Source organism: Lissotriton helveticus, chromosome 12 (genome assembly GCF_964261635.1).
Source record: "Lissotriton helveticus chromosome 12, aLisHel1.1, whole genome shotgun sequence".
NCBI classification, from domain to species: Eukaryota; Metazoa; Chordata; class Amphibia; order Caudata; family Salamandridae; genus Lissotriton; species Lissotriton helveticus.
The window spans coordinates 100,424,595-100,449,890 of record NC_136073.1 but is presented as its reverse complement, the minus strand read 5'-3'; the positions used below and the strand labels follow the sequence as shown (position 1 = coordinate 100,449,890).

Here is a 25,296-nt window from a genome sequence, read left to right as displayed (position 1 = left end):
GGCATTACTGCAGATGTATAAATTTACTTGACCTATTAAGAGCTATGGTCTGTGACAGGGTGCAAGAGGAACTCTATAAACATTGTATAGTATGGGGAAGAGATCAGAGCATAGGATCCAAATAGTAAAAAGACTTTAATCAGATGGGTAATATCTTCGGGCATTATTCCTCTTGATCAGTTCTGCAAGGAAGACATGCATGTGGAAACTGATAGAATTGCTATAATATGTTCAGTATCCCTTGTTTGAGTTATCACAAGCCCCTAGGCATTCTAGATGACATAGATCTTCCTAACTTGAATGGACTGGCCACTCAACCTCTACGCACAGTTGCTGTGTGTGAATTATTCACCACTATTTTATCAACTTAAACATATCTTTAAAAAAAAAAAAAATCCATTGTACATTCTTGAACATAAACATATGTTTTGCGTTTTTAAACATGAAATATTTTTATTTTTGATTTGATTTAGGTCATCAATTCAATGGATCTGTACATTACAATTAAATTCACATTTATAATCAATTTTCCATTTCATGAAATTATAACAAGGTATGACAAGCTGGTTGGAGCCTGATGCATTTCGAGTCTTGAACGACTCTTCCTCAGGGGCCTGAAACTGAATATATACATACTGTGAGTTAAGCTTTATGAATTTTAGATGTAGCAGGCAGTACAAGAATTGACTTTAGTAAAATGAAAAAAGAAGATTCCAATAAAACAGGCACATTCCAACACCTCACCACAAAAATGTGAGAAGCAATCCAAAAATATACTCACACTCTAAACCGAAAATAGTATGAACCACCTATCAAGAGTTCCGACAGTGTCAAAAAATCAGCATTACTGGTAATGATGTAATCTGCGCAAATTCATAGAGACGTCCCAACATCTTACCTCGGTTTTAAATCATTATCCACCTCAGTCTGACTGTCACTACCTTCAAAACGGCAAACTTTCAACTCCTGCAAAAGCGAAACACGCTGTTTAGGCTCCCGTTCTCTCTAACCCCTGAAGGTTTACACCGCCCATGACAACATGAATTTACCTTCTAAACACCAATCTGGTATGTAATTCTATTCCATCTGAATGCGGTAACGTTCGCCACAATGCTAGAGTGAAAGGCTCTCTGCTTTTACTGCCGCCATGGCGTATGCTACTCCGTGATTTCCGGAAACAACATAGAAAACAGACTACATGGTTCTTACTACAGGCGCCATCTTAACCTGGGCTAAAAATCGATATTACCCATTACTAAAAGCCAAAGACTCTGAATTTCAACAACTCTCAACTGCTCAGGGGAACACCCACTGATTCCCTAATCAGTAATCGAACCCTTCACCAAACTTCAGTGAAAACAACGTGATAAGTAACGAAAATAAAAAATAAATAAAAAATAATATAACAAAAAAATGACCAAATTAAAGATAGGTGATGTGAAACAATAATAACATAACCATACAATAAACATTCTACTAGAATACATAATATTTACAATACAACAGGGCTTTACAAATCTTTTCATGTCAGTCTGAGACCTACAAATGCACTACACTCCGGGTGCACCCTTATTTAAAAGAAACACGAATAGTCAATTTTTTCATTGAGCCCTTTTGGCTCCTGGGTCCCTAATCTTTTAATCCAAAATATTTCTCTTTGGAGGAGGGATCTAGTAAGATCCTCTCCTTCTCGTTGATTGATTTTTTCCAGTACTGAAAACTGTATCTGGGAGATGTTGTGTTTATTGTCCAGCCAGTGTTTAGCAAGATTGCTCTTCAGATTTGCTTTCCTAATTGTGCTTTTGTGTTCTGATATGCGAAGTTTTAGTTTTCGCTCAGTTTTTCCCACATAGAGTTTTCCACATGGACATTTAATGTAATAGATCAAATTATTGGAATTACAGTCGCAATTATGGTATAGTGATATTGATTTGCCCGTTTGTGGGTGGTGTAAGTTTGCTCCAATGATGACATTATTGCAATGAACACAATTCATGCAGCGTTTCATACCTTTTTGGGCTTGCTCTTGTTGTATTGGTGGTGAGTGTAATAATTCTTTCAAATTCTTGGATCTGGTATATGCGAAAATCGGTTTCTGCGAGAAAATCCCTTCAAAGTCCGGCTCATGTTGTAAAAGTTCCCAATGTCGTGAAATGATGTTTTTGATTTTCACAGAACTGGTTGAAAATTTTGAAACAAATACATGTCTGTCCTGGGTCTTCTTCGGCTTCTGTTTGAGAAGATTCTCTCTGTCATACGTTTTAATGCGATCATTTGTTTTTACAAGAACCTTTTGTGGATAACCCCTTTCAGTGTATTTGGAGTGCTGTAAGGTAAGATGTTTTTCCAGATCCTCAGGCTCCGAGCAAATTCTTTTTATTCTCATAAATGGAGACATTGGTAAGTTGTCTTTTATGTTTTGCGGATGGAAACTCTGGTACAAAAGTTAATTATTTACGTCAGTGTCTTTTCGGAATACTCCGGTGCTCATTTTTCCTTCCTTCAGTTTTATAGCCACATCCAAAAAAGAAATTTCATGATCACTGATGGTATGAGTGAACTTGATTTGTTCAACATGTGTATTCAGTAGTTCAATTTTATGCTCCAGGGTTTCTCTGCTACCTGACCATAATACAAAAATGTCATCAATAAATCTTTGATACAAAATACTTTTGTCCTGCCAATCTCCATCTGTATAAATGAAATCAGATTCAAACTTTGCCATAAATGTATTGGCATATGCTGGGGCCCCAGCAAATCCCATTGACGTTCCACTCCACAAACATGAGGATGATATTGTGGTGAAAAAAGAGAGGAAATTCCTCAGAGATCAAATAGACTATCAACCAGGTCGGATCTTTACTTTTAGTCGCAAGTACGATAACATAAAAAGAAAAGGAGTTCAGGCCAATCTTGACAAAGTTCGACCAAATTGAGAATCGGAAGAAGAAGTGGTCGAAAGTGATGTCTCAGAGGATGGTCAGACACCAACAGGCAATAATCCGAGCCAGCTGCGGAATTTTTGGGAGGAGTTCAAGTTAATGAATCAATCAGTACAAGCCCAGAATTTGCAGATCGACAGAGGACGGGGAAGAGGACAGGGGTTCAGAGGAAGAGGCAGAGGAAGAGGATTGTCTGGAGGAAGTACCACCAAAAACAACAACAAATCAGGAGGGGCGGAAGGTGGAGAATCAAACAAAACCCTAATGGGAGTGGAAACACGGGGCCAAAAGAACAAAACAAGAGGAAAATGAACCAACATAACGTGGTAAATCTATCTTCCCGTTTATTAACTGCATGTGAATGTGATGTACTGCAATATGGTTTGTCCTTCTGTCCCACTTCCAGTTTCTGTTACTCTAAAGAACGTATCGATCTCTTTAAATTCACAAGAAAGTTACGTCTACACAAGTGGAATAAACTCAAAGTAAAGAATGCTGGCAAAATGACAATGTCCACTGTGCCCGCTTGTGAAACAATTAATGAAATCGAGACTTTGATTGCCCTTAAAAATTTGGAATATGGTACTCCCGTTGATAATCCCATTGATGCCTCCAGTTTGGGGTTCAACATTAATCTCAACCATCCTAACCCTTTGAAACCTAAATCTACCTTTAACCCAACTCTCCCTTTCTGCAGTATAGATACTTTTGAATCTTTGGTCATTAATGACTTTAAGAAATTGGCCAAAAATAACTGCTGGCAGAATGACAATTTAAGTAAAGCTGAAAGACTAGCCATAAGAACATTGGAATCCGACTCCTCGATTGTTATGCGACAGTCAGACAAAGGGGGGAACGTTGTTATTTTGGATGTACAAGATTACTTGGGAGAGGGTTTGAGACAATTGAGTAGTACAGAATGCTATGAAGTAACTTCTATACAAAATATAGAAAGGAGTAATAACATCTATTTTGACATGCTTAAAGAATGGCGTATTAATGGCACAATAGAATGGAATGAATATTCTTTTCTACTGAATCGCAACCCGAAACTAGCAGTTCTCTATTTGCTGCCCAAGCTCCATAAGTATCCAACAAAACCTCCGGGTAGGCCAATTGTGTCCTCAATGGGCTCTCTGTTAGAGAACACATCGAGGTACATAGATTATTTCTTACGCCCCTTTGTAGAGACAGTACCTTCGTACTTGAAAGACAGCAGAGATTTCATCAACAAACTGAAAAATGTGGACTGGCAGGATGATTATCTCCTGATTTCATTAGACGTGTGTAGTTTATATACGTCTATTAGACATCAGGATGGTATTGAGGCATGTCGCAAATTTTTGAAATCCAGATCAATTTCATATTTTAATCATACTGAAATGATTCTGCAAATGATGACCTTCTGTTTGGAACATAATTACTTCATTTTCCATGAGACTTACTATCGACAGAGACAGGGGACCGCGATGGGCACTTGTTTTGCTCCCAGCTACGCCAATCTTCTCATGGCGAGCTGGGAGCAGCAGGTGTCGAGATCGCATGATCTATATCGCAGCCATGTAATAACTTGGCTGCGTTATATAGACGGCCTATTTATCATCTGGGCAGGTCCGAAGACTCTTGCAGAGCTCTTTATTGAAGATCTTAACAAAAATGATTTAAATCTTGTATTACACGGTCAAATCCACGACCAGATGATGGTGTTCCTAGATCTAACTGTGGAAGTTGCTGGCAAAAAACTAGTAACAAAACTTTACCGGAAAGAAACTGCAGGTAATACATTGTTGCATGCAGCAAGTGGACACCCCAATACCATGATCCATAGTATCCCTTTTGGCGAGTTCCTCCGGGCTCGGTGGAACTGCAGCACGGGTGAGGATTTTAGATCAGAAAGTATATGTATGAAAGAACGTTTCATGGAGAGAGGCTATCATTCTAATGTTGTTGAAGAGGCCTTTTTGAGAGCTAGCAAGATTGAGCATTTGACTCTACTAGTTCCTAAGGATTAACCAGTGCTCATAGATGACATTATCAGATACATTTCTACCTACCACTCCAATTCTTGGCGAGTTCGCAAAAGCTTAGCCAAACATTGGAATGTACTCAGGACTGAGCCCACCTTGGAAGAAGTCCTGGGGGACATTCCCAGTTTGACATTTCGCAAGGCAGATTCACTCAGGGACAAGCAATAGTACCAATACCTGCAGGAATAATGAAATCAAAGGCTTTTTTACATGTATGCAATGCAAGGCGTGCAAATATAGCAACAATGTCAAAAAGGTTTTTTATCCTGTAGAAGAAAAAGAAAGAACTATAGGGAAACATCTCACGTGCTTGTCGGAGTATTGCATCTACGTTCTGGTTTGCCCTTGCTCAAAAAAATACGTTGGCAGCACTATGTTTCCGGCGAAAAAGCGGGTGCTGGAACATATGAGGGCAATTCAGAACAAAGATCACAATTCTCCGATTGCCCGTCATTTTGAAGAATTACACAACAGCAATCGCAATCTTTTTAAAAAATGTTGTCATCGATAAACTGGCAGTAATGAAGAGAGGGGGTGACAAGATTCAAAAGTTGCGACAATTGGAAAATCGTTATATCCTGGATTTAGACACTCTTATTCCTAGAGGTCTGAATTCAGAAGAGGAAATGATATGGCATCTGGGGGAGTGAAACTCTAAAGAAACTTTAATTAAACTTTAATGTACTCTTGCATATTAGACTATTGTCTTTCACTCAATATCTTCTGATTTTTGCTGTTTGTACACGGCAGTGTACAATTTTGAGAAAGATTCAGGATGTACTATATTTTATCTGGACTGTTACGTGGTGAGCATCCTGCGTGCCACTAGATTTTAATTTAAATTTTAAATTTAAAAATGTATTATTGAGAGCACAGTTTTTTCACCATTACCAGTACTGAGTTATACAATTATGGTATGCTGTTTATTGGAGTCACTGTGAGTACTTTAGTACCTGATTTAGTCTTTTTTCTTTGTTTAGGCACTGAGAAGTAACTGCTTTCGGGTGCCCTATGCCCACTGGGGATACATCATGAAGCACATTCAATTTGATGTCTGTACAAGATTAATGTGTATGATTTTTTGTCACTTGGCATAAATTGACTATTTCAGAGCTAGCAATTTGTATACCCACTTGGATAATGGTTTTAATTTACTAAACATGTGGTGTAATTCTTGAGATATTAGTATGCACGGAGGTGCACTTAGATTTAAAATAATCATGTCTGATTATACAACCATAGTTGTGGAGATTGATTTGTTAAATATATAAAGAATATTTTTTTCAAGGACACACAACACACATGTGTAAATATGTAAATATGCAAGTACTGGTGCAAGTGACTTGTCTATAATACAGTGTTAGCTTGTACAAAGCAACAGATTACTTACCATTACAAGATGGCTGCCAAGTAAAACCCACTCAGTCCTTTGTTTATTTTCACTATGCACGTTTGTGTTCACATGAGATTTGTGTTCTAAACAACTTTATTTAAAGTTTCTGTTGAACTGCATGAAAACACCCGTGATCAAGGCGAGTGTATCGCCGAAACGCGTTGGGATTTTGTTCCAGATGCCTGATTTCACGCTGTAAAGAAATCGAATAAAGCAACCTTGGACCACAATTTTTGATTTATGGTGATATTTGTTCTCGGAGCGGAGTGCATTGACGTGACTTCGTTACGTCCTGTGAATTACATATATATATATGTGTGCTTGATACCCCTTCGTGTGTGGCATTCCAATGGGGCAACTTGTTGTTTGGATTTAAAAGCGGCTAGCCTGGTCGCGGAATGCCCCGCCGCATATTTCAGCGGATCTGCACTGCTCGGAGTTGAGAGCGGTTAGAAGAACGAGGGGGGCCTGAGCCATCGGTATATATTGACAGCAGAGTGGCACTGTTGTTACTTCAATCCGCCCACTTGGGTAAAGACATTGTGACACTTCGGACAGATTAAGGCACCCACTGGGGTTTTTTTGCACGATACATGTGGGGCAATGAACTGCATTTACCAGCATGCTCTTTCGTCACCGCCCAAGGGGGCGTGTCTCTTTATTGTTGAATAAAATACGTGCTAACATTCAGCCTCTGTTTCCGAATTGCAGCCAGTGAACAAGGGCGGGAGGTCGCCCGAAACGCGTATGGCCTGATTGGAGTGGAGTACAACAAGCTGGTGTGCTGTTACCGGTGGCATGTGTGCTTGATACCCCTTCGTGTGTGGCATTCCAATGGGGCAACTTGTTGTTTGGATATATATATGGCAGCGTGACCAAGGGCTTTTTGCTCGAAACGCGTCGCTGGTTCTGTTCTAAAATAAAAATTACCATCTTGCTGACTCTGTTGGTCCGGTCCTCATTCTTTTGCTGGCGTGGAGGCGGTGTCTGCGAGCGCAGAGCAAGCTGAGGAGGAGCTTCGTCTTCATATATATATATATATATATATATATATATATATATATATATATATATATATATATATATATATATATATATATATATATATATATATATATATATATATATATATATATATATATATATATATGGGAAAAGATAAACGTGAAAAAGGTTTTGTGTTGCATGTTTCTTAATAGCTCTCCTTCCAGACCTTCTAAGAGACAACTCTGGGGCACCAGAGTCCACTGAACCTTTGCTGATTCCATCATTACTGCACCCTGGGGACCAATACATATTTTTCCTCGACAAACTTTCATCCAGGGCCACACACAGAAACCAATGCACATCTTCTGAGCTAAGCTTTGAACCCTGGCATTTATTGTTTTACAAATTAAGCACTGTATCCCGCAGTATTTGGCAATAGTTGAAATTGCCAAATGAAGATGAACGCTGCAGGGTACAGCAAAAAGATTCCATTCCACAACTTACTTTGTATATGTAGTCTTGTGTAGGCCCTCAACATTTACCCACCCAATGAACAGTGCTCCAGTCAAGAATCATTAGCAAAATCTTATGATGGCACCACCGTTAGAGTCTTGTGCTTTTGTAAACCTGAAATGTACTTGGCTGTGTAACCAATTCATGTCATGGGGGTGAATCCAAATTGCAAATCTGCCTTAAGACCCTTAACGTGGCACTGTACGTGTGGAAATGCACCATCTTTTCAGATTTTTAAGCAAAAGTTTGGAGTGATATTTGGTGCTGTACACACGCACGGTCTGGTTCCTGGCGCACATAACCATGGCTGCAGCGCACAGAGACCCTCCACTGCTGCACACAGAGGAAAATAATTAGAGAGAACATTGGTTGTCTCCAATATAGGCCTGGTAAGCTTTGGCTACTTTTTTATTATAATAGTTATTAATCTCAGCTTTTTATCCGAATAACTTCTATCTGTAGTTGGGCTTGCAGCTCTTTTTGTCTACGGGTTATTACAGTCATATCTTTCTCCTCGAGAGAGGTAAGTCGTTCAATCAGCTGATAGGTCTCATCTTGATATCTTTTCCTATGGTGTCCTACAAAGCTAAAAACCTCGCCCCTTAATCCTGCCTTGAACGTGTCCCAAACTACTTCCCTCGAAGCACTATATCTATTGATATTAAAAAAATGTTGAACCCCACCCCTGACATGCTCTACAAATAAATCATTAACAAACAGTTTCCTGTCAGATGTCCATTTGGACAAGGGTTTCATGTACCCTTTTGCCATATTATCAAGAGCAAAGAGATTTTGATGTGAGAGTATTTTGTGAAACTTCCTAATATTAACATCCCCAAGTAGGAATGAGGACACAAAAAAGTAATCTAGCCTCACATATTTCTTGTGGGAAAATGAAACATATGTATAGCAGATTCCTCGGGGCCCATACATCCACAAAACAATAACTGGTTGTTAATGTAGCTAATGCCTTATGGACTTGCAGATTTCTCCCCTGAATTTATTATAAAGGGATCTACGAGTATCCAGATGAATATTTAGATCCCCATATATATTTAAGGGTTCCACCCAAGAGGCTAGTTCTGTCTCCAGTTCTTCCAGTACCTTGGGGTCATATTGATTAGATCCATAGATAGTGCAAATTGTCAGGTCAGCCCAAAAGATAGTGTTACAGTTGCCCATCAAACCTTTTATCTTCCTCGACCCGCCTGGCTGGAGCCAGATTATTTGCTACAGAAAGAGCCACCCTTCTAATCGTAGTAGTCTGGTTGGAACAGGCCATCATTGTATATCCTGGGATTGAAATTGATCTTATCCAATTCCACAGAATGTGAGTTTCCTGTTGACATATTATATCAAACCCTAGAGACCTAATGTCTTGTCCACCCTGCAACATTTTACCTTGTCATTAAGACCATCAATGTTTATTGAACAAATAGACATTCGACCCATACTAATAACAGACAAAAAACAAATGCACATTCTGAAAATAACTACACTGAAATCATAAATTGTTTGCTGGTTCTCTGTTTTTTTCTCGTCTACTACACCAACCCACCACCATCAACCACCAGTACTCTCCCACTTGCCCCCTCCTCAACCACCCTTGCCTGTGCGCCCTTATCCTGAAATGGCTTAATCATTTGGTGGAAGCACCTACGCCGCTCAACAGTTATGTGACATAAATATGGCCTGGTTAAAAATGAAAAGTTCTCAGCAGACCTTCGTGCTTCCACCCTAGCTTTCTTGAAAATGTTCTGTCTCAGTAGGTAGTTTCTGAAGTATATCAGCACAGCACTGGGTTTTGCTTCAGGTTTTACTGCCCGTCGCAGGGTAAAGGGGACCTGGTATCCTCTTTGGATCTCATGGTGCCAGTCCCATCCTTCTAGATATGGAAAGGTTTGGTGAAGCAGCTCTACCATATACACCCGCATGTCAGATCCTTCCCTTTCCTAATGAATCCCTAAAAATACAGAAGTTGCTGTGCCTTTGGCCGTTGTCTTGGTCTTCCAGCTTCCACTCGATGTCAATAAGCTGGGATGCATGGGCTTCCATTTGACCACGGGTGCTGGCAATATCTGTTTCAAGGGCAACAGCTCTGAGCTCCAGGTTTGACAACCATTCAGTGATAGCCGTACATGCCTTGTCTATCTTGTGACAGACCCCTGCAGTTTACGTTTCGCCCCCTGTGAGCGGCGGCTTTCCTGGCAAGCCTCTACGCAATGTGCCATAACGCACTGTAAAATCGTGTTCAGAGTAAGGGATTATGCTGAGTGAGCCTCTTGAAGCCCCGTTTCACCTCTTCCTACCAGCTGATGACCCAAGGAGTAATCCCATTTGATATATTTACTGCCTTTACGATCACCTACCTCCTGCGGTTTTCCTGATCACTTTTTGTTCAGCAGCTGCCAGATCGACTTTCAGTTTCACTTAAATCCGTGCTTGACTTTGACCCATCTACAGACCAAGTTCCGTCTGGTAAGGAGAAATAACAGTGGTTGGTCTCTGAGTCATGAACCCAGTCATTGCCCAGTCACCCCTCCCCCTTAGACTGGAGGACTGAGTTTCTCCTTCTGTATTGAGCCCACAGGGGCTATCGCATCTTCTCCCGGGCCTTCAGAGTTTTCATATGGGCTTTTTTCCCTTCTGTGATATTGCCCGATGTGACCTTTGCATGATGTGAGTTGCTCCCCTGAGGGAATTCATGTAGTTGAGCGCCTTCTCCTGTGCTTTCCCATGCTGTGTCTCTAAGATTACCCCTGTCATCCTCCTCTACCAGCACCCCTTTGATTGTATCTTTTTTTACCTCCTCTGCTGAAGATTGGGTCTCATGCAGCATCTCCCCAGAGGCTGAAGTTAAGGGTGAGACTGGGACTGTGGCATCCTCCGCTGAAGCAACACCCTCATCCTGTTGTGGGCGCTCTTGATCCTGTGCATCTCTCTGAATTCTTTCCTGTGCGGGTGGCAGAGCGGATAGTTGTCGATTCTGCCCGGACGCTGACTTGGAAGGGGAGCCGTGTAGCAACTCCAGCACTGTAGAACCGAGCAGGCTTTGCTGGGGAGGTTTGGTCCCACTCCTCGTATTTCCCTCTGCTGGGAGCTCTTTCTGGGTTATGTTCTGGTGTTGGCACCCCAAACATGGAGCAGAAGTAGACACTGCAATTGCGCTTGCAGTATGCGCCAAAGTGAGTACTCTGGGCTGGGGGGGCACTCACCCTCCCCTACCAGTAGTTGACTTGGGTCCCATAGCAGGAGCAGTGCACAGGATCAACTGCCGGCGTCTGTGGTCCATATGGGATGCAACCTCCTGAAACCCACAAAGGCCATCACCAGCTCTGCTTGCCGCTGCAGTATGATGTCAAAACACGGTAGGCTGAGAGTGGATTCTATCTTTGCATGCACGCTGATCGTTGCCACTATGCCTGGCATACTTTGGCACTTATGCTTTCCAGGTATGGGTATGGACCTGCCGCCTGTTCAGGGTGCTACACAATGGCGTCTAAAGTGGTCGAAATCTTCCTCAAAAACAACCCTTTCAAGTGAGTCCATCTGGTAATGCCAAAGTTCTGGACAGGCCAGCCCAGCCCAACACTGACTAGAAGATTGGAGGAGTTGTTTCTTTTCTTGAAAATGACAAACATGAGAACAGAAGGTAACAAGATAGGGAACTTACTTTAGAATTACAAGAGGCTGAAGTTCACGTGAGAAGACATGTCAATGAAATAGAGTCCACTTGAATCATTGAAAAAAAAGATCATCCCAAGGCCAAAGAACAAACAATCTATACAATCTTATCTTATCAGTGTCAAGAGTTTGAAAAACTATTGTTAGAAAGATAATTTTCTTGTTCACAATCTCTCAGTCTGCTGTTCATACACTGACCCATTCTTGCCCCTTTTTGGAAGTGAACTAGTGTGCTGCTCATACAAAGATCCAAAAGACAATAACAACTGACCATAACTATGCAGTAGCTCACTTTCATTCAGCTGAGGGTCATAAAATGTGAAATCTGACTCACAACCACCCTATGGAGACAACCTATGATATGACATTTTAATACCTGGTGGGAGGGGAACTGAGAAGGTTGCATGATCTCACCAAATCCATTCTAAACCTTGATGTGCTCCGCTTTGGGGAGAAGTGTCATCTTCTAAGCCACACTTTTTATTACTCCTAAAATAAGGGCACAATCAAACATCCTCCTCCTCCTGAAGAAACTCATTTGGAAAACCAACATGTGCAGACTGAATAGTACCTCATGAATGCTCAAGATAGAAAACACAGCATCATTAAATAGCATACCTTATCATTAAATATTATAACATGATATACTTGTTAATGATCACCCTTTGAATGCAATTGGCACCCTTGGCAGACCTTTACATTGGCTAAGTAATGAAGACAGATCTTTAGTGCCTGCTGAGATGATAAGTGCCACAGTGCCATGGTTAACATATTTAGGCAGACTTTGCTTTTTAGGCCGGAACATGTGCTTTGTGTGGCTTGTAGTTTAACATTATAAGTATTGACATAGGATTAGCTAAAGGTATCACATATGACTAGGTACTACATTTCAGTTATGCCTCTGTGAGACCAACCTAATAATGTAGATAATTGCATGTATATACAATTTAGCTATGGATGCAAAAAAGGAATTAACAAATGTAGAGCATATGTTTTAACAGCAAACAAGTCACCAATAGGGTTTTATTACAACTGGCATTTTAAACAATATGTGCACTACCTTGAACGTCTTCTGGTCTTGCTTGTAGCATGTGACGATCCTTTGACTCTAATGACATATTTTCATGACTGTTGTCTTCTTCCCCAGATTAGTTATGCCTCCTCCTCCCCAATTCTCAGTAACAAACAGATGTTCCCGTCTTTCTTCCGAACCATTCCCAGTGATGATACCCAGGCACAGTTGCTGGCTGAGCTCGTGATTCACTTTGGGTGGTCCTGGATTGGGATGTTGTCCACAGAGGATGACTATGGCAGACTGAGTTCTCAGATCTTGAGGAGCAAGCTTATAGAAGCCGGTGTCTGCATCGCCTTTGATGAATCATTCCCCATTGTACCAACAGAGTCCAAAATCCTCTTTATTACAAATAAAGTCAAGAGATCTTCAGCTCGTGTTATCCTTGTCTTTTGTTCTGACCCTTATTTGACACCTGTAATGAAGGAACTTGTGAGGCAGAATGTTTCGGACAAAGTGTGGATTGGCAGTGAAGGCTGGTCCACCTCTCCCATTTTGTTAACAGAGGGATTTGCCAATATGCTGAAGGGCACCATTGGCTTGACCCCATACACCCTACAGATACCAGACTTTAATGAATTTCTGCTCAAAATACATCCTTCTAAGTTACCAGATGACATTTTTGTGAAATCCTTCTGGGAACAGGCAATAGGATGTCATTGGCCAAACCAAGAATCTTTTGTTGCTCTGCCCAGTGGTGAGCTAATCAAAACCAACGTCACATGTACAGGATATGAAAAACTGGAAAAGTTCTCTAGCAAATACTATAACGACTTTGACGTGAGACGTCTCTACAATATCTACAATGCTGCTTATGTGGTGGCACACTCTTTAATGAACATGGTCTCCTGTATGCCAAGTCACAGGTTATTTCATAATGATGTGTGTGCCTCTCTCAGTACTTTCAGACACTGGCAGGTGAGTGGAGTTCAATGTTTCAGTTCAATGTTTCATTGTCAAAAAGAAAATTAATAATGATTTCTTCACAGTTGACGTATTGTACCATAATAGAGGCCAAAGTTCTGGATGAAACGCCATATAATTGATAGAATCCCTCTCTGTATCATCATCAATCTTGTAATTTTAACAAACGGGACAATTTCTTAGGACAGAGTTCACTGTGGGTGATGGTGTGGGAGGACAGAGGGAGTCCAGGCCTGTAATTTCATTATAAAACATAACTCATGGCTAACAACAACGTTTATTTTGCTGTTTTTAACCGTCTTAATTGACTTGCAACCCTTTAGTTTAGCATATCAATGTGTGAACATTTAAAAGCAAATATGTACTGAGCTGGTGTTAGTACTGGGAGGTTTCTGAATATGCAACATATCAAAACTGTTTTACACTCCAATGTTCCATAAATTATGTATGGATTATTTATAGTTTGACAGGCAGGGTACTTTCTCCTATGCCTGACAGAGTACCCTGGCTACCAAAATGGCAGTTTACTTGATCTATTTAGGGTTCGGAAGTCTGTCATCTTTTCTCCAACAAAGACCCGTTGAGTCAGTCCATGGAAAGTTTCCTTCGATGGCCCTGGGAAGCAGAAGATATCTGAGGAAGAAAATTGCACTGCTCACCGTAATTATTAAAGATAGTGTGATGTCCTTTTTTTCAGTGCATCACCACCAAAGTAAAACCTTTCAAATAGGCACTGGAAACAAACAAATAAGGCACCCTAACTCAGGGAAAAAACTCCTTCGGGTGCAGGGGTCATCATTTTATATTTTTTCAATAGCAACTTTGGGGGGTTCTTTTTGAAAAACAAAAAGTGTGTTAAAGTTGGGTAAACGGTCATCAGTACTGATGGCAGCCGTCCACCAAACATTTTGTTCCATTTAAGGTACGGCTATGATGACCAGTCATGTCAAGGTAGAGAGATCACAACTGGTTCAGCAGTGTTCATTAAATTGGCAGATGGTAGTCTGTCAGTGTGGCGGATGAGTACAGTCCACCAAAATCTAGATTTGGCCCTCTGTAATACTAAATTTAGTACAGCTAACCATCAAACTCAGCACAATGTAATATTACTTCCTTTAATATTATTGAGTGATAATGAGGGAGCGTCAGAAATTGGGCATTCACCATAAGTTAGAATTTAAAACTACGACTCCAGAGATACCAAAAAGGAACCAGTTACTTGTTCCTATTTGAAAATTACATTTCTAAAGTGTACTTAGGTAATTCCTATATTATCCCATTTATTTTTTTACAGGTGTTATTAGGTTTCAAGCAGGCATACAATAATGAGGTGCTGATTACAGGTACAATAGGTGAAAGCAAAGAAGGAAAAAAAAGGAAAGAAGCAAACACTTTTATCACATTGGCTCATTACTCCCAGTTGTGGAATGGAATAAAAAAGATACATTTCAATGGCCAGACGGCCAATCTCGGAAACCCCTTACATTGTAACAGCATAATAAAGTTATGTATTAAGCCATGTAGTTCGCTTCTATCAGTCCTTGTGTTCAAATCCAACCCTCCAACAATGAGTCTCCCTCCCTCCCCTCCTCCCAGGTGTGTCGCTTATAATCAGTCCATATCTTTCTACACTAGAGTTTCCCTATGTTTGATTCGTCTCTTGCCCTAGTGGGACTGTGCTGCTAAACTCTGGGTTGGAGAACAATTGAGGCCGTGCGCCCAGACTAATGTGCTGCAATCTACTGGATTCGGTATTGGTGTGTGGGGGTGTTAGTCGCCGTTGTCAGGAACCTCTTCTACTAGGCTGTCTTTCCTTTCCTCATCCGGATGCTTTAGGCGCTCCACCAATGCTATCCATGCCCTAGCTCTTTCCAAAGATTTCTCTCTCCCTGTCCTTTTTAGGTCTCGCTAAAGCCATGCGCTGGCGAGACATTTAGTAAGCAGGTTTTCAAAGTGCTGCCAAAGGCAGCCACCAGCTTGCTTTTATGCCCACTAGGGCACGCGCCTTGCTCCGCCTCTCCAATTTTCTGTTGCTTGTTTAACTTGCAGAGCGAGGCGTGCACGCTTGTCTTTTCTTGTTTTACTTTTGCTGGGGTGCACGCGTGCACCACTCGCGCGCTTTTTTTTTCTTTCCGCGCGCGCACAAAACACCCTGGCTTGCTTGCAATGCAATAAGCAATCAATCAGTCCTTTTTTTCATTAAAAGATAAATCGTCGCATTACATCTGTTGGTCACAATTCGCAGGGAGCTATATTACGTTGTGGCGACACGTGCCATTAGGATGGTAAAAGTTTGTGCCTAAGATTCTGGCATACTGCTGGAATCCCATCATACAGGTAACCTGAATGTTAATGGTTTGCTTGGTTAACAGCAATACTATTTACATAGGTTACAAGGAGTAATGAAAATCCGTACAGGTGGTGTCTTCTCAACCATGCAGCAAAAATAATTATTCCAGAAGTGAAAATAACCATTAGGGTTAAAATGCAATTTCTATTATGATGGTAGTCCTTCTAATGGTTTGTTGCTTAAATATGCATAGTTGCGACATTTGTGCCACAAAGGAGGTTTGTTTATGCAGGCTAGCAAATTAATTATTACTTCCTCAAAATTGATATCACATGAACACACCTGACTTTAGAGATTATTAATATGTCATCACCAGGCCAACATGTAGCGTTGTCACAGCTGGAGATGCCGTCATTAATAGACCGTATTAGCAGTTGGCAAGCACAAACAAAACCAGCTTTGTTGTAGTAATGTGAAATAAAAGGGTGCATCGCTAAATATTTATAAGGTCCCAAAGGTGAGACCGATTGCATTGCAAATGCTTGGCAACAAGCATTGGCATAGCCAATAAGTCTCACCTTTGGGAATCTTATAAGTGTTTTGTGATCCAGCACAATATCCTTGGTGCAGCAACATCAACTGTTGCATGGCTAAACACTTATAAGGTCCCAAATGTGAGACCTATTGGCTATGCCAATGCTTGTTGCTATTTGCATTATACCTGCTCCCTCGCATTCTCAGAGACGTTTTAAGGCATGGGCAAATTGGGCTCTGGCCCAGGGCCCCAGTCTAACAGGGGGCCCCCCTTAGAGAACAAGCCCTGTTCTGCAGAAAGTCTTGCCCTGATGACATTTACTAATTCTTAAACAGCTTATTTTTAATACCATTTTACCTTTAATTTAATTTTAATTGTTGGCTATATGTGAGAGTCTGTTACAGACATTTTGCGAAGAGAAATGTGTTTGTTTCATGCAGCATCCATACAAAAAACTTTTTTTAGATCAATCCAGGACCTCACATATAAGAAATGGGAGGGTGTCACAAAGATTTTTTGCAGCAATATTAGTGAGCAACTGCTGTGTTACAATAATGAAAACACCAGTCACTATCCCTGATTAAACACATTTAGAATTTGGACGAGTATGTCTGTTAGGATCTGTTTAAAGACTGCATGAAAGAGCTTAAATTGAATCATGAATTCAAATATCTTCCCAAAAGGGGCCCCCAAAATACGTTTGGCCCAGGGCCCCCCAAATCCTTAAGATGTCCCTGCGCACTCTGCTAATTTTTCAAATTCTCTCATCCGTCTGGTTACATTAGGGCCTCCCCTCATCTTCCAGTGGCTAGTGATGTCCCTTTTAGCCAATACTAGTCCCAGATCTAAAAACGTACTTGTGACCTTATTCCTGGCTGTGTGGGGGGACCAGTGTAGCAGACTGTAACCTGGAGATGCTACCACCTCCCTATCTTTCACATTCGCCAAGACTGTGGTCACCCCTTCCCAGAAGATACACAGGTTTGGCCAGTCCCAGAACATATGCAGAAATCCTGCGCCCTCCAGATTGCAGTGGGGACAAACGATTGTGTAGCAAAGAATTCATTAATCTTGCCCGGGTTAAGGTACTCTCTGTTCAAGGCATAGAAGTGCAGTCGCTGGAATCTAGCATTCCTCGTGCTTTTCCAAGCTCTCTCCACTAGTTCTCCCCAGGGTCTTTCAGCTATAGCTTCGCCCAGATCTGCCTCCCATTTGAGACACAACTCAGTAAGGGGTTCTTGTGTATAATGTGATATGCATCTATAGAGGCAAGTGATAGCCTTAAAGGTTTGTGCTGCTGTCACTAGATATTGACAGATGGTTGACGTCTGATATTCGGAGAGTCCCTCCTACCAGTGTTTTCTTATAGCTGCCGTGAGAGCTGAGTGTAGGAGAAAATCTCCCCCTGGCAGGTCGGACCTCTCCCGGACATCGTTAAATGGGAGCATAGTGCTCTCTTCCTACAAATCTCCTATGGTGGATATTCTCAGTGCCCCCCAAGCCTCTAGTCTATGACAATACCCCCATGGGGTAGAGCCTCACATATAGTCAGTGGTATCTCCGGTCCCTGGGGGCAACAAATCTGTGCTCGTCGCAGAGCCCTATTCCAGCATTTTCCGGATGATCCCATTTGGGGAGCTTCAACAGTATCTGCGGTAGGAGCTGCAGGCTCAGGGCATAGTCTCTGGCAGACAGTCCCCCTGAGTCACCCTGCCATCCACGTTGTGTACCACTGCAGCTGACCACAAGATAGTAGGCCTCAAAGTCAGGCACAGGCAAGCCTCCATCTGCTCTGGGCTGCATCAGGGTGCTGAATGCAACCCTCTGTCTCCCAGTCTCCCATAAAAACCCAGAGATCATGGTTTTGAGCTGGGTAAATAGTTTGGCTGGTATCCAAATTGGGAGTGTTCCAAAGTAGTACAAAAGTACTGTCAAGGTTACAATTTTAGGAGGGCAACTCGGTCCACCAGCGATAGTTGAAGGGTCCCCCTGAAATTGAAGCTACTTTTGGTGCCCTGTAGCGCTCTCCCTATGTTGCCTTCCAACAGATCCCCTTGTGCATGGTATAATTGGGTGCCCAGGAACGTGAAGCATCTATCCTCCGATCATCACACCTTCAGTCACTGGTGGCCCTACTCTGTTTGTTCCAGCCGGGTAGACACGACTTCACCCAATGAACTCTTAGCCCTGCCAATCTTCTCAAGGCATACAGAGCTCCTTAGCCCCATGCAATGCCTCTCTCGAGTCAGCTAAGAACATCAGTAAGACGTCCACATATAGCACTATGTGTTGGACCTGTCCTGACTCTGTCAGGCCTTTTAGTAGCGCCAGCGACCTAGCACGGGCCTCTTAGGGCACCATTGCTAGGGCAAACAGTAATGGCGATAACAGGCATCCCTGTCTTGTTCCTCGACCCACTGTGCAGGCATCTGATATCAAACCCCTTGGCAGCGCAGTCTTTGTACAAGAAGGACATACATTCTACACACTCTGCTCCCAGCCCAAGATTCCGCATCATGCGGAATAAGTAAGGCCATTCAAGACTATCAAGCGCCTTTTCGATATCAACAGCGAAAACCGATTCCTCGTCCATCCGGTAGGTGTCCACTTCTAACACACGTAGGAGCCGTCTAACATTAATTGCCGTGTTTCTGGTGGGGATAAAGCCTGCTTGGTCTCTATGTATTAACGGCGACATATGCAGAAGGAAGCTGGAGGCCAGTATCCAACTCAGGATTTGTAGTCCAGATTAAGCATGGAGTGTGGCCGGTTTGCTGTTCTGTCCCAAGCTGGTTTCCTTGGCTTGAGTAGTGGAATAATTACCACCTCCCTTGTCGTCCCAGGCAATTGCCTCTTTTGTCTTGCCTGATGATATAGAGCCACCAGCCTGGGAACCAATATGTTGACATACGTCGAGTAAAACTCAACAGGTAGCCCATCTGTCCCTGGCATCTTATTTATGGCCATGCACTCAATGGCCCCTCTCACCTTGCCGATCTTTATGTCTCTGCCTAGGTTAATCGCTGCCTCCCTGTCAAATCCCAGGAGCTCCACCTCTCCTAGAAGCAAACTCATCTATAACCTCAGTGGACGAGCCAGTCTACTCTGATATAGGTCAGTGTAGTAGTTCAGAAACTGGGTGTCAATATCCTGCTGTCTATAATGGGTCTCGACCTCCGGCACTCGGAGCTCCAGTATCACTGTCCTCCTTCTAGCCTGGTTAGCCAACCAAGCCAGGAGAGCCCCGGACTTGTCCCCCTCTGTGTGGGCTCGGGTTGTATAGTTTTTGTAATCAATGCAACAAAGTTGCTCTATATGGGTTGCCATTGTTTCTTTAGCCCCCAGAAGCTCCCCATGTGTATCCATCTTCTCTTTCTTTCTCAATCTCGCGGAGTTGTCACTCTGTCAACTGCATGTCTTGCAAGAGGACCTTCCATGTGCCCACCATCTATACACCATCTGTAAAATCCAAATCCCCCTGATGAAAGGTTTAAAGGCGTCCCATTCTATAAGTAGGTTTGTCGCCGTATTGGCATTTTCTAAAAAATGTTGCCCAATATCGGTGCCCACCTGGTCTTCTAGTGCTTCAGGTCTCAAGCGCCAGATAGGAATTTTGGGTCTTTCACTGGTCCACTCCAGACTTACTAATATCGGGTTATGGTCTGAGAGCGTTCTGGCCAGGTATTCACTAGTTCTGACTCCCCCATGCACATCCGGAGGACACAATATAGCATCTAAGCGAACATGGAGCTCATGCTTTGCTGAAAAAAAGGAATAATCCCTCTCCCCAGGGTGTTGGCTCCTCAGGAATCTATCAGCCCCCATCTCTACTGCCAATATTGGTGCTCCTCCGCTATTTTATGTATGGGAGCATCGGGGAGTTGCGGATGAGAATTATCCAACCCAATATCAGTCACACAATCTAAATCGCCCGGCCATCTGGTCGCCCCATAGGAAAGCATTGCGGGCGACCAGATGGCCGAGGGGAGAGGGGCGACCAGATGGCCGGGACCGAAATGACGCCAATCTGCCTGCCCCTTAGCTCCGAGGCTCTAGGGCTCCAGGGCTCCAGGGCTCCAGGGCTCTGAGACTCCAGGACTCCAGGGCTCCAGGGCTCCAGGGATCCAGGGCTCCGAGGCTCCAGGGCTCCAGGGCTCTAGGGCGCCAGGACTCCAGGGCTCGGGGACTGCAGGGCTGCGGGGCTCCGGGGTTGCAGGGCCCAGTACCCATGGAGCCCTTCCCGGGTACTTTCCCATGCCGCTGGCCGGAGGAGGGAGCCCTGGACGCCTGGCAGGTGTTGCACGGGAACACAGCCCATCTGGTCCCCGGCAGGGAACCGCCAGCCCGGGAGGGGTCAGAGAGCACGTTGTCCCTAGTAATCCGGAGGAAGGCTACCCCTCTTTCTGGGAACAAGTGCGCACCGCACGGCTCAGGGGACCCTAGGTGCGAACGTGCCCGACCTCCTGGAGCCCTGGCTGGGATCCGGGAAGTGAATGGCACCTCATCGGGTCTTCCAGGGAAGCCCGGCCATCTGGTTGCCCCATAGGAAAGCTTGGCGGGTGACCAGATAGCCGAGGGTAGAGGGGCGACCAGATGGCCGGGACCGAAATGACACCAATCTGCCTGCCCCGAGCCTCCGCGGGAGGGCTCCAGGGCTCCAGGGCTCCAGGGCTCGGGGGCTGCAGGGCTCCAGGGCTCGGGGGCTGCAGGGCTCCAGGGCTCCAGGGCTCCAGGTCTCCAGGGCTCCAGGACTACAGGCCTCCAGGGCTCGGGTGCTGCAGGGCTCCAGGACTCCAGGGCTCGGGGGCTGCAGGGCTGCGGGGCTCAGGGGTTGCAGGCCCCAGGACCCATGGAGCGCTTCCCGGGTACTTTTCCACGCCGCGGGCCGGAGGAGGGAGCCCCGGACGCCTGGGAGGTGTTGCCCGGGAACACAGCCCATCTGGTCCCCGGCAGGGAACCGCCCTCCTGGGAGGGTGTCCGGGCATACCCTTGCCCCTAGTAATCCGGAGGAAAATTACCCCCTTTCTTGTAATCCGTGCACTCAAGGTGACAGAGGGGACCCAGGGCGCAAATGTGCCCGACCTCCTGGAGCCCTGCCTGGGATCCGGGAGGCGAATGGCACCTCATCGGGACTTCCAGGGAAGCCCGGCCATCTGGTCGCCCTATAGGAAAGCATTGGTCGCGACCAGATGGCCGAGGCGAGAGGGGCGACCAGATGGCCGGGACCGAAATGACGCCAATCTGCCGGCCCGAGCCTCTGCGGGAGGGCTCCAGCCTGCCCTTGCAGGGCTCCGGGCATGCAGGGCTCGGGGGCTCCGGGGCTCCGGGACAGCAGGGCTCCGGGGCTGCAGGGCTCCCGGGCTCCAGGGCTCGGGGACTGCAGGGCTTGGGCTGCAGGGCTCCGGGTCTCCGGGGCTGCAGGGCTCCAACCAGGCCGGGGAGATCAGGGAGTCTGTCCAGGCACGAGGGACCCCTGTCCAGGGCACACGGACCCCCAGGGCGCGCCCCCGTTTTCCACAATTTTTTTTCCAACATTTTGCGTAGTGTGCATAGGGGCACTATGCCCAGCCCTACTTCCTTCACCTCCACCCTAAAAATTGTTTCCTTCAAATGATATTGTTCCTCTACTCGCCTCATACATTTTAAATATTTTGTCAATCGTATAGAGGACCTTTGTCTGTGTAATTCGCTCTAAGCACTGGACACTCATGGTTGAGTTGGGAATTGACAGTGCACTAATTCATTTCTTGAGACATTTATACACTGACACTAGGACTAGTGTTTTAATTGGAAGGAATGGAGAATGCACTACACCTTTTAAAATGTGTAGGGGGGTTAGGCAGGGGTGCATCTTGCCCCCTTTTTTTTCTCTTATATATAGATAACATTAAGAAATAGTTCTGTGATGTGCCTCAAATAGTTTTTTGTCCTTCTGTACCTGTTCTGTTATATGCATATGATGCTGCTCTGTTAGCCCAGACCGGAAACAGTTTCCGGGGATTCCTATAAAGTTTTGGTATATTTATGAATCAATTAAGTCTTAGCGTAAACCTTAGCAAAACCTACATCATGATTGTAAAACCGGCAAAGTACATGTCCTATTCACATTTCATGAGTGGAGAAAAGGTACCAACACGTTTTCCTATTTAGGCTTGTTCTTTGATCAATGGTACAACTGGTAGCATTTGAGGGAAGATAGAAGGGTTTATTTCAAAAAGTTAGTATCTTCAGGTTTTAGTTTTGTGACATGAAATGACACTTTTGAAACCAATAATGGTTATTGACATGTGTTTCAACAGCCTCTCATGGTACAGGCCTCTGGGAGTAGACAGTTGAGAACAATTGCCTGAAAAGAAAGTTAGCCATCAGGCCAAGCTGCACTTCATTTACGTGCCAGCGGAAACTGTGCATAGCCCATATGGAAGTTTGCATTAATATGTCAACTCTCCATTCTATTTGATCCAGACCAGATGCAGCACTAAATGGGGATACCATTTCCAACTGCTTAAAATATAATGCTGCAAAAAAAATGCCATGGCTAGCCTATTTAAAGACAATGGGCCCCATTAGGATGGTGGGCGGACGCCCCCGCCGGCCCGGCTGTAGTCACCATCGGGGGGTGATCCGTCCACCATCCTTGCAGCAAAGACCCCCCACCATAATATTATGGCTGGGGGTTCCGCGGCGGACGGAAAGAGCGTCAGCCGCTTTTAAGCCTGGCTGACAAGTCGACCGGGCGGAAAAGGGTTCAATATGATGGCAGTGTCTGTTAATCACTGCCAGCCATATTACAATGTGGGCGGAAAAATGCCTTTCTGTTGCGGCATTACTGCCACGGAATGGCATGCGGGTTTTACTTGTGGGAGCCAGTTGCGGGCCCCCAGTGACTCAGTGGGGTGGCGTGTGCACATGGGGGGTACCTATGGTATCCCCTCTGCATTTCAATGTACAATGTGGCAGGCACCGATTGGTGACTGTCACGTTGTGCTTTGAAAGGCCCAACCTGCTTTTGTGGAACTGCGACGGGCGGTGCTAAAAGCACCGCCCGCCGCATTGTGACAAATGCGCCATGTGCCTGCCAGTGTGGCGGGCGCGCCCTATTTGGGAGTGCGGGACTTCCGCACCCTCAGCGGGTGGTCCCGTTTCCCGGGTGTATGGCGGGCAGACAAAGTCCGACCGCCATACTAATGACCCCAAATGTGTATGGATATCGGGAAACCTAAATATTTTGATGAACCAGAAGCTTTACAGGTTATTAGCAAACAGCAGCTTAAAGTTGAATTTATTAGCAGCAGTGTTACTATGGAAAAAAAATAATGCTAATATGGAAAACTAAAACACAATCTTATTAATGAAATCAACCATTGTGAACTCCAGATCAACCCAAAATCGCAAATACATAGTCAGGCAAGTTCTGAGACCTTGGGTTGGGGTTACTGATTGATAGGTCACATGTGAAATGGTACTTAGAACACATCTGTGGTTCCATTATGTTATCCTTAGTTGCTCATTTCTGCCCATTTAACATATCCAGGCGCTCTTCCTCTACATTTTCCAGTGTTGGCCACCTTGCCATTAAATAACCTAGGTATTAGGGTATGTTAGAAGCAGTCTTGTGTTTCTGGTAAGGAAATGATAAACCATGTTATTCACTTTTGACGACTAATTATAATCAGAATACATAACAGAAACTGTTCAGATTCATGAATGAGATGTTTTTTTAAATTGCATTTTCCTTTCTTGATGAATGATATTTCACATTTTTGACACATTTTATCTGTTTATTTTGGCATGGGACCTTGTGTTCTGCAGTTGTGGTTTTCACCCTTTCAGAGGGCATTAATTTTACAACCAAATGCTGAAACATCCACTGTGAATATGATTGATCTGTGAACATTTATTACAGAGAAGTCACTGCGTAATAGTGTGAGTCGAAAGAACAGGTTTCTCTGCTTTGTACACAGTATCACAATAGATCTTTATTAAATGTTTCAGAGCTCAGGATTTTCGCTTCTAGACTGTTTTATATTGGCAGCATTTATTTAATTTTAAAAAATGAGGAGTGAGATTAAAGTAAGCTCCAACGATGCCAAAAGAAAGACTAGGTATGAGGTAATGTCAATTATTTACCTTATTTGTATGTCTCCACATTACCTTTTATGTTTATCTTCTGTCTGCCAGCTCCTGCATTTCATGAAGAGTGTTCGTTTCAAGAACAAGATTGGAGAGGAAATGTACTTTGATGAACATGGCAACCCACCATCCATCTATAGCGTAATAAACTGGCAGATCAAACCGGATGGTAGCATTCACTATGTGAAGGTGGGGACCTTTGATGACAGGTTGCCCAAAGGACAAAAGTTCTCCATCAACATCTCTGCAATCCAGTGGAATTTGCCGGGCACAGAGGTACCAAGATGTACACAGTGGACGAGTTTATGTCCTGGAAATAAGATGGGGATGAATACATTGAGATGAAGTATTTAAAATTAGTGTATATCAAACTCATTTGTTTCCAATTGCAGATGAAAAAATTGAGGGAAGGATCGAGAGTTGAGAGAAACTAAAAAATAAGATTATGCATTAATGACTGAAACAGCTGGGGCCCACGCAAGTAAGAGCTGTGGTCCCGTGGGGCCCGGGTGATGGGGGATTTAGAGAGACAGGGGAAAAATTTATTATTTATTTAATTTTCCCTTGTGGTTGTCTGTCGAATCCCCCCAACCCAGCTGAACCGCTCCTATCTCCACTGGTCGCAGCTGGCCTGAAATATATATTTCTCAATCATTAGCAAAATGGTAGAAAGTTATTCTGTTCAATTGTCCTGTTACACCAGCAATCTCATAAATACACTTTGCGTCTGATTACAATAGTGGCGGTCTGACCACTAATTGGCTGTCAGTGGCAGTCCATCTACCGTATAATGATA

The 25,296-nt window shown here is 43.9% G+C and overlaps 1 protein-coding gene across 1 annotated transcript in view; it reads left to right on the top strand.

Annotated features, from left to right (window-relative positions):
* LOC144797947 (extracellular calcium-sensing receptor-like) overlaps positions 1 to 25,296 on the top strand; it is a 164,199-nt gene that overhangs the window by 68,779 nt on the left and 70,124 nt on the right. Inside the window, exons 3-4 of the mRNA XM_078668750.1 lie at positions 12,694 to 12,801; positions 24,549 to 24,776. Of these exons, the coding sequence (XP_078524876.1) occupies positions 12,694 to 12,801; positions 24,549 to 24,776 (336 nt within the window). The remainder of the gene's footprint in view (positions 1 to 12,693; positions 12,802 to 24,548; positions 24,777 to 25,296) is intronic.